The 9825-nt window shown below is 41.9% G+C and overlaps 1 protein-coding gene across 2 annotated transcripts; it reads right to left on the bottom strand.

Annotated features, from left to right (window-relative positions):
• Positions 1 to 308: 308 nt before the first annotated feature.
• LOC139387045 (Krueppel-like factor 6) lies at positions 309 to 5633 on the bottom strand. Of its 2 annotated transcripts, none has more exons than XM_071133020.1 (5): positions 5548 to 5633; positions 5294 to 5414; positions 3202 to 3775; positions 2073 to 2196; positions 309 to 1851 (listed from the first exon to the last, which is right to left on the bottom strand). In XM_071133020.1, the coding sequence occupies exons 2-5, from the start codon at positions 5393 to 5395 to the stop codon at positions 1800 to 1802; spliced, it is 852 nt and encodes a 283-aa protein (XP_070989121.1). In that variant the 5' UTR covers positions 5396 to 5414; positions 5548 to 5633; the 3' UTR covers positions 309 to 1799. The 2 variants fall into 2 exon arrangements, with proteins under 2 accessions (XP_070989121.1, XP_070989118.1); XM_071133017.1 differs by having other exon boundaries at positions 5553 to 5619.
• Positions 5634 to 9825: the final 4192 nt, after the last annotated feature.

Below are 9825 nucleotides of genomic sequence, written 5' to 3'. Positions count from 1 at the left end.
TGGGTTATTTGTAATAACTCTTAATTTATCATGGCCTTGGTGGCCGAGCAGATCACGTCACGAGAACTCAACCCCATAACCAACCAATAGAATCTGTACTTTCAAAAGTAATTCACCGTCACACATTCCATTTGAAGTGCATAACGTACCACATTACACAACTACACAGTAGTAAACCTTTTAAAATGGAATTGTTTGAACTGCTTCTAGAATTCTGTCTCAGATCAAGGATAATTTTCAAAACAGGATTTTTGTCTGAATAGATAGATACAGTATGTATGTTGACAAATAAAACACAGAAATGTCAATAAGTATAAAGCTTAACTTTTATTCAAGAGTCTTCAGACCAACCATCATTTCTAGACAAAGGGAAAAAGGTGCAACCATATGAATCGGAGCCTTAATAAAGCTATTCAATCACACACTACCGCATTTACCCCCCCCCCCCCCCCCTCCGTGAGTGATCTATTTATCTGGACAAGGCCACTTACATAAGGCATCATTAAGGTCACAGTGTATTTACAGATATAGAAAAAGAGAAGAGCAAGAGGACAAAAATAAAGAAATTAGTTATTAAACTGAATATAAATAAAACTATCCCATGATCAACACAGTTGCCAAGCAATAGTGGTATCTCCAAACATAGAAAAGAAAAGAAGGAAACAAATACATCACTGCTTTATGTTTCTGTACAATACTGTGGTATCTACGGAGTAAAATGGATGCATAGCTGCTCATTATTGGGATTTGCCTGTGTTATAAGTAGGCCTAATCGAGTGACAAACAAACCCAAGATCATGCAACTTCTGGTATAATGATATATCAATGTTGTGTACAGCCTTTAGATACTGAGCTTACACAATGGACAACAAATTAGCTTTGTAGCATGTACTTTGAGACAAGCTACTTAATACATTGCACATTTAATAGCTGCACCAAACATCAACCCCCCTCCCCTCCCCAAACCTCGTTTAGGAGCATGTACCACCTCAGTTCGGATGGTGATGCTCTCTCTCAAACCTCAAAACTGACGGCTGAGACGCACACACACTGCCAAACCCAGCCTAGACTCAACCAGCGCTCCTCACAAGAGCACAACAACTCCTTTGCTTGCATTCATTCATGACCACGAGACAATAAAACCTCAGTCAAAAACTCATCATCCCCTCAATGCCATTCAGGTCACAACACAAGCCATCTACTCAGGAGTCGTACATCCACAGGGCAGGCACCCAGTTACAGGCATTCTAAGACAGGCACCCAGTTACAGGCATTCTAAGACAGGCACCCAGTTACAGGCATTCTAAGACAGGCACCCAGTTACAGGCATTCTAAGACAGGCACCCAGTCACAGGCAGTCTGACAGCAGGCTCACAGTCAGTCAGTCCACATGCTCACAGAAAACAACACACGTTTATTGGAGTAGTACCACTGCATATTTTCAAACTAGGAACTAACTCCGCAAACAGACACCATACAGAGAAAAAAATGTTCTTTCTTGTCCTCTCAGATATTTTCTTTCTCCTCTCTCTAGTGACTTTCTTAATTCTCCTTCATCCATGGTGGTTTTCGTGATATTTTTCAGAATGTGTCGACCTTTCAGAGCTCTTTCCTCTGAGAGGTCTTGGAGGCACTAAGTATGGTGCAAAAATGGCCTGCATGCTTTTCACTGGAGCACGCTCCCCTCGCTAGCCTTCCTCCCCTCTCAGGGCACTGCAGCCTCCCCACAGACAGGTTAGGAGACAGTCAGGACCATCGCTCAACACCGCTCTGCTCTCCTCTGCCCCGGGGCCCACCGCTTAGATGTGTCTCTTCATGTGAAGCGCCAAATGGTCCGAGCGAGAGAAACACCTGTGAGGAGAAAGAAAGCATATCAGGCACAGTGTTTTTAGAATAGGTAAAAGACGAATATAACAGCATTGATATTCAAGTCCCCTAAGTCAGTATTTCAGGTGCATGGATTTACCTTTAGTTGCCCAAACATTCAAAAGTGTTCATGACCTTCACAATCTTCCTCAATAAAATAATGAAAACAAACAATAGATACATCCATCCCTAAACACTTCTCTTACCTGTCACAGTGACTGCATTTAAATGGCTTTGCCCCAGTGTGCTTCCTGAAGTGTCTGGTTAGCTCATCACTGCGTGCAAAACGCCACTCGCAGCCTTCCCATGAGCACCTGTAAGGCTTCTCACCTGCAAACAGAAAACAAATGATTTTATTGCTGTGCTCCATTGTTTCCAAATTAGAAATAGACATAACATACTATAAGTGCTACATATTAGAAGATAGAGTACTACAACTTGTAAATATGAGCTGTGGTATACTGCTTAAAAGTAGTTGAATAAGCAGACATAGTGCTTATGAAGTGGCTGGGTGAGAAGGGATAAATGTAGGGGCTTTCTAATGGTGAAAATTCCATTAGCTCTGGTAACAGTTTGGTTGGAATGTGGAGCCTGGCTAATGTGCAAGACAGCTGTAAACAGCTTGGCAAGCCGAGGTCAGAGGTGACGAGGGAAACTGCTGGCATAACTCGGTAACGAATAACAGTAAATGTAAAATTCCCACCGCACTTTAAATGTAAATGATTCAGTCGTTTTCTTTTCCCATTGTGAAATGTGATCTGTTTTCAAGATCCAGTCAACATCCTCTGTGGCTGGCTTGGCCATGCCCACAAAAGGTTTTTATGTCGCCCCTCCCCCATTCAACGTAAAGTCACTGCTGCTACTGTGTGAATTAGGTCACAGTTTAGACACTAAGTACTAGCGAACTATTCCAAGAATGCAGAGAGAAATTTCATGAAAATAACTTTTAAAAAACAAGACTCTCTTGTTAACATATTAAAATGTAATTGTTTGATGAGGTTTAAATTTAGTCCCTCCGAAACGGAATCATCTTCTGAATGTTCTGTGTAAAGTAAATGCCTGCAGATTCAGAACACTGATGACATCATAACCAGCTGGTCTGGATGTCTTTCCCAAGGCCTCTCTGCTGTGACAGCAGCATTAGTATGTGGGTAACAACACCCACCTCCACTCTTTGGACTAGCTTGCTTTATCTGTATGATATTACTACTAAGACTTGGGTCTGGTCGGATAGCACAGAGCTTCTGCTTTTTTCTATACATATACAGTATACACTTGTTTGGGAAGAGGTGATGTGGGGTTATGCAGTTTACCTGTACACAATCAACTATTTACCTGTATGTGTACGCTGGTGTGCTTTCAAGTGGGAACTTTTCGTGTAAACCTTTCGGCATCCATTGAAATGACACCTGTGGACCCGCCTCCTCCCGTCTGGAGAAGCCTCCCCATTGGCTAAGCTTCCCCTCTCCACCGTTCGTCCACCAATGCCCCCTGTCCGTATTTTCCCTGGCGAGTGCATCACTGTCTGTATACCACTCCACACCTGGGAGGATATGGAGGGGGCCTCCTTGTTCACCTCAGGAGAAGATGGCGGAGTGCTGATAACCATTGAACTCAGGTCCTCTCCCTCTCCCATAATGTCACTTAGTGGGTTGGAGGTGAAGTCGAGGGGAGGTGAGAGCTCCTCGGAGCTGTCAGACGCTTCACTGCTGGCGTCGGAGTTAAAGCTGTTGGCCTCTTGATTGTCCTCCTCCTTAATGTGAGTGTGGATCTTTGGGTCGGACTCGGCCTTGTCCCCGCAGGCCAGGATCAGTTTGCTCCAGAGATCCTCTTGACTCGTCTCAAACTTGATGTCTGTGGCCGAGACGTAGGGCTCGCTCTGGAGGTACCGCTCCAACTCCAGACATGTCTGATGAAGGAGAAAATAATGAGTACAGCATGTAGGAGCTAGGAATAAAAACTACCCACAGTATACGGTACATATACACAATGTACTATTCTGAGGGCAGTGGAGTGGATGCAATGGGTGTCCTCCGAGACTCTAAGGCTGCTGCTTCCCAAATGGCACCCTATTCCCTTTATAGTGCACTACTTTTGACTAGGGCCCATAGCCCATAGGGCTCTGGTCAAAAGTACTGTACTATATAGGGAATAGGTTACCTTTTGAGAAGTAGATTCGATCAAGGAAGGTTACATGTAAACACACTTCCTCAGTTGATGGCGTGCTCTTTCCACGACATAGCTGTCGTCATGCGCAGTGATTACATTTACATATGCTACAGAGCCCCCCTGGTGGTTAGGGAAGTGCTTGTAGATATTTTAAATGTTTCAATTATTCAGCATAAGTTGGATTTAATAATGCATCCAGTGGCATAGCTAGAAATAACATAGCACACAAGGGAATGGAGGAGGTAGGCCTGGTTCAAGCAGGTCCACAAAAAGCATGAATGCATGTATGAATACTGCAAGAGTTTCATACTGCAAGAGTTATTTTCAGCTTCTAAAAAGGAAGTAAAGGACACTTCCTGAAAGCTTGACAATCAGAGAGTGGACGCTAACTACAGTATATTAAAAGCTATGACATGCATCTAGCATTCAAAATAATGAATTCCAAACTATAATGGGTATAGAATACAAATTAAAACAAATATTCATTACAGTGTAAGTTGTTTTGTAATATATTTATGGCGAACCTAAAAACGGTATTAGTAAGCCAATACTTTGTATTCATTGCAAACATTTATTTTCAATAGGGCAGAATGCATCTCTGGCGAGCTTTGAATGCCTCAGGGCATGGAGAGGGAATTTGGCCCCAAGCCCGCATATCCAAGGGAAACTTTGTGTAGTGAAGCCTATTTATTTAAATCACCCTCAAAAAAACAAAACTAGTTTCTCGACTATTATGTCATTCTTATAAAATGACTGCGAGTTAGTGGGAATTTTGAACAAAATCTGTTGAAAAAGACGCACATAGACTACTCTTCTCCGGTAATTCCGAATACGATCGTCTCTCTTGCTCTCTAACACACGCACGTACAAACAACAACTCTCTTCACTAGAATGAACGGCATAATCCGTCTACAGAACTGAATATAAACAATGTTGAGTCTTGGTTCATTCATTCGATTAGGCTATTACATTGTAACGACTGTATATATTTGCAACATGCGTTCAATAACAGTCTTACGTCAATTAAACTATGTGTCAAGAATGTGCTACAAGTTCAATCCAATAGCTCAACTTTTTTGTTGTTCTGCATCACTTAGTCACGTTCTGCATTCCTGACAGCTTGCAGGGACACTGACAGCAACCTGGGTTTGCGGACAAGTTTATGTCGATGTATTTTACATAAGCATTATTTTTCATTCATTTTAGAGTGTTTTCTATATCTAAATATGACTATTTATAAATGATCATATATAAATACCTGCTGCCAGTACTCCTCAAGAGATGGTAAAGCTGAAAAGTATCCGGTGTCATGTACTATCTGGAGCTCCTGAAAGATGCTGCACATAGGAATAACATCCATCTCACTCCTATAAATGCCGCTGCAATTACAACCAAAAATCAAGGTAGTTCAATTGTCTTGTTTTCTTTTTCAAGAAAACTTGCGACTTCGATATATTTGCATGTATAATATGCTGTAGAAAAGCAGTTGGGAATAGTAGGTATGTTTATCACCTTACAGCAGTGATAGCGCAAGTGTTCTTCCTAGAGCGATCTTCCTTGCTTGCTCTAATAGCAAACAGTGAACTCGCTGAAAGTCCGTCGACGCTCTGTAAACTTCACTATGCAATGTCTTACAGACGGCCTTCCCCCCACGTGATTGCATTACGCTGTCGTGATGCCGACCAATGGGTGCGCCAAAGTGTAACACCCGCCTACCTTGACCATCTTCTGTGATTTGGTTGGTGAACTGACCTAAGTCTCCTTCATTTCCATTGGACCATGTGGGCTCTATTTTTAGAGCGCTATATAAAGTGTTCACCGCTTACTACAGCGAAGAACCACGTCTCTATCGGCCTAGTATGGTTTCAGTCTACCTTCTGAGCAGCAGTATTGCTTACAGTTTACTATTATTATGGCACGCACAAGTTGGGAAATAGAATAATATCTTAACATTTTTGCTTGGGTTTGAATTTATATTTTAACCATTCTTATACATTAGTTTCCAAAATACAATAGGGGTGTCATGGATGGTTGTCTCAAGGGTTAGTTCAGGCCCGGCTCCAGGGGGTGGGGTGGGGGTGGGGGTGTTAAAATGGGACTTAGCCCCCTCAGTTGAAACTTGTACCACCTCAGTTTTAATTTGATGTCCCTATAAAATAATAGCAACAATTTCAAGTGATTGAGTGACAGGTTGGCGCGAAATCTGTATCTCCGCTGCGCTGTATCAGCACCATGGACAGAGCGAGCCACATAATGTGTGTGTGTAAGGGGGCCATGGAAAGTCACTGGGCAGTAGGTATGACTCCTTTGCATTTCCATAAAAATCAGGAAAAACGCTTCTCATCTGTGGTAGGCTACGTGAGTAACGTGGTAGGCTGCGTGAATAAGGAGATATGCCTCCGCCTGTAATATTGGATTTTGATTTATTAGGAAGATGCCAAGTTTACGGTTGAAACCGTTGCACTTAACTCTGCCTCACGCCCCACCACTACATATTTTAGTTAGCTTCTTAGCTAGCGGTAAAAGTGTTATTAGCCTATTTAGCTCAAACCAGCTAATCTACCACTGCCACGATGAATATCAGAAATCAAACCACGAGGCCACCGCCAAGCCCAGCACGATGATGCTGTCGAGGTCCAGCTAGCTTCTCGTGAAGAGCCCACTCACGTGTTTATGCTTAAATTATTACGTGGGTGGGTCGAATTTGAACCACGGAAGTATATTGTGCCATATCGCAACGCGTTGTTGAACTCGTGAACTGCAGGATTTCCCATGTTTGAAGCGGGCCTATAGGCGTATTTAGTTGGCAAGACAGCTTTGCAAGGCTGCCTCTCACTATGGTAAACTATTGGCTATGTTTTGGTTATTTGCATTCGTCTTTTTGTTTACTTCTTTTGTTCACTGTTAATGTAACTAGCCTAAATATAGACTGACATTTCTTTATTGATCTGATATTTTGTTTATAGGCTTATAGTAGGCCTACCGCTGTTTTGTTCTGTTCGCATTCATTCGTTCACATTCACACTTGTGTCGGCATTCTAAGCCAAACTGCTATTCAGTATTTTTGTTATGCGTGAATAACTAGGCTACTAGTTTCAGCATTTAGTTTGCATTCTTTTTGTAAGACAGCTGTATGTATGGCGTCATTCACATAGGCTATTTGTAATAGGTGAATTACCTCATCTATCTACTAGCCAATATTCTTGCCAGATAGGCCTTGCTTTACTGTTTGACGGCGATATCCATTGTGGTAATACAGCGCAACAGAGATGAGCTACAGAATTCGCACCAACCTGTCAGTTCAAAAGTTCTCAATGGTCTCGGGAGTCTCGGCATTTTAACTTTATTGTGGTATAGCATGATATAAGCAGCTTTCAATATAATTCCAATGCAAGAACCCCCCAAAATTGTGCCGCATCACCAATGTTAACTTCCCCTTTAGTCACTTAATCCTGGCGCTTTAAATCAAATAAAATCCAATCAAAGATTATTGGTTGCATACACAGATTTGCAGATGTTATCACAGGTGCAGCAAAATGCTTGTGTTTCTAGCTCCAACAGTGCAGTAATACCTAGCAATACAAAACCATACACACAATCTCCCCCCCAAAAAGAAAGAAATTAAGAAATATCAGAAAGAGCAATGTCAGAGTCTGGAATACAGCTGTTAACTAACGTGGATGTGGACGACCAAGAACTTTAAGCATTGTACATGTTATTTTGGCCAACTCTGTGTGGTTACAGTATTGCCATTTTGTATTTTCCATTTCGGCACGGGATATAGTTTTTACACTACTGTTCAAAAGTTTGGGGTCACTTAGAAATGTCCTTGTTGTTGAAAGAAAAGCAATTTTTTGGTCCATTAAAATAACATAAAATTGATCAGAAATAAGTGTAGACATTGTTAATGTTGTAAATGACAATTGTAGATGTAAACTGAATAATTTTTTTATGGAATATCTACACAGGCATACAGAGGCCCATTATCAGGACCATCACTCCTGTGTTACAATGGCACGTTGTGTTAATTGATCCAAGTTTATCATTTTAAAAGGCTAATTGATCATTAGAAAACTCTTTTGCAATTATGTTAGCACAGCTGAAAACTGTTGTCCTGATTAAAGAAACAATAAAACTGGCCCTTTTTAGACTAGTTGAGTATCTGGAGCATCAGCATTTGTGGGTTTGATTACAGGCTCAAAATGGCCAGAAACGAAGACTTTCTTTTGAAACTCATTAGTCTATTCTTGTTCTGAGAAATTAAGGCTATTCCATGTGAGAAATTGCCAAGAAACTGAAGATCTCGTACAACGCTGTGTACTACTCCCTTCACAGAACAGCGTAAACTGGCTCTAACCAGAATAGAAAGAGGAGTGGGAGGCCCCGGTGCACAGCTGAGCAAGAGGACAAGTACATTAGAGTTTCTAGTTTGAGAAACAGTTGCCTCACAAGTCTTCAACTGGCAGCTTCATTAAATAGTACCCGGAAAAAACACCAATCTCAACGTCAACAGTGAAGAGGCGACTCCGGGATGCTGGCTACCAGGCAGAGTTGCAAAGAAAAAGCCATATCTCAGACTGGCCAATAAAAATAAGATGGGCAAAAGAACACAGACACTGGACAGAGGAACTATGACTAGAAGGCCAGCATCCCGGAGTCGCCTCTTCACTGTTGACGTTGAGACTGGTGTTTTGCGGGTACTATTTAATGAAGCTGCCACCCTTTGCCTTGATGACAGCTTTGTACACTTATAGTACTCTCTCAACCAGCTTCATGAGGAATGATTTTCCAATAGTCTTGAAGGAGTTGTCACATATGCTGAGCACCTGTTGGCTGCTTTTCCTTCACTCTGCGGTCCAACTAATCCCAAACCATCTCAATTGGGTTGAGGTCGGGTGATTGTGGAGGCCAGGTCATCTGATAAAGCACTCCATAACTCTCCTTCTTGGTCAAATAGCCCTTATACAGCCTGGAGGTGTCTTGGGTCATTGTTCTGTTCAAAAACAAATGCTAGTCCCACTAAGTACAAACCAGATGGAATGGTGTATTGCTGCAGAATGCTGTGGTAGCCATGATGGTTAAGTGTGCCTTGAATTTTAAATAAATCACTGACAGTGTCACCAGCAAAGTGCCCCCACACCATCACACTTCCTCTTCAATGCTTCATGGTGGGAAACACACATGAGGATATCATCCGTTCACCTACTCTGCGTGTCTCAAAGACACAGCAGTTGGAACCAAAAATCTCAAATTTGGACTCATCAGACCAAAAGACATTCAAATGTCAATTGCTCATGTTTCTTGGCCCAAACAAGTCTCTTCTTATTATTGGTGTACTTTAGTAGGGGTTTCTGTGCATCAATCCGACCATGAAGGCTTTATTCACGTATTGTCCTCTGAACAGTTGATGTTGAGATGTGTCTGTTACTTGAACTGTGAATAATTTATTTGGGCTGCAATCTGAGGTGCAGTTAACTCTAATGAACCTATCCTCTGCAGCAGAGGTAACTCTTGGTCTTCCTTTCCTGTGGCGGTCCTCATAAGAGCTAGTTTCATCATAGCGCTTGATGGTTTTGCGACTGTACTTGAGGAAACTTTCGAAGTTCTTGACATTTTGCAGATTGACTCACTTTCATGTCTTAAAGTAATGATGAACTGTCATTTCTCTTTGCTTATTTGAGCTGTTCTTGCCATAGTATGGATTTTTTTTCTTCTTCCAATTAGGGCTATATTCTGTATACCACCCCTGCCTTGTCACAACACAACTAATTGTGCAAAAGAGTGTGCAAA

Source organism: Oncorhynchus clarkii, chromosome 28, assembly GCF_045791955.1.
Source record: "Oncorhynchus clarkii lewisi isolate Uvic-CL-2024 chromosome 28, UVic_Ocla_1.0, whole genome shotgun sequence".
Classification (NCBI taxonomy): domain Eukaryota; kingdom Metazoa; phylum Chordata; class Actinopteri; order Salmoniformes; family Salmonidae; genus Oncorhynchus; species Oncorhynchus clarkii.
Note: the sequence above shows the minus strand (reverse complement) of the source record. Positions and strands in the feature narration are given on the sequence as shown.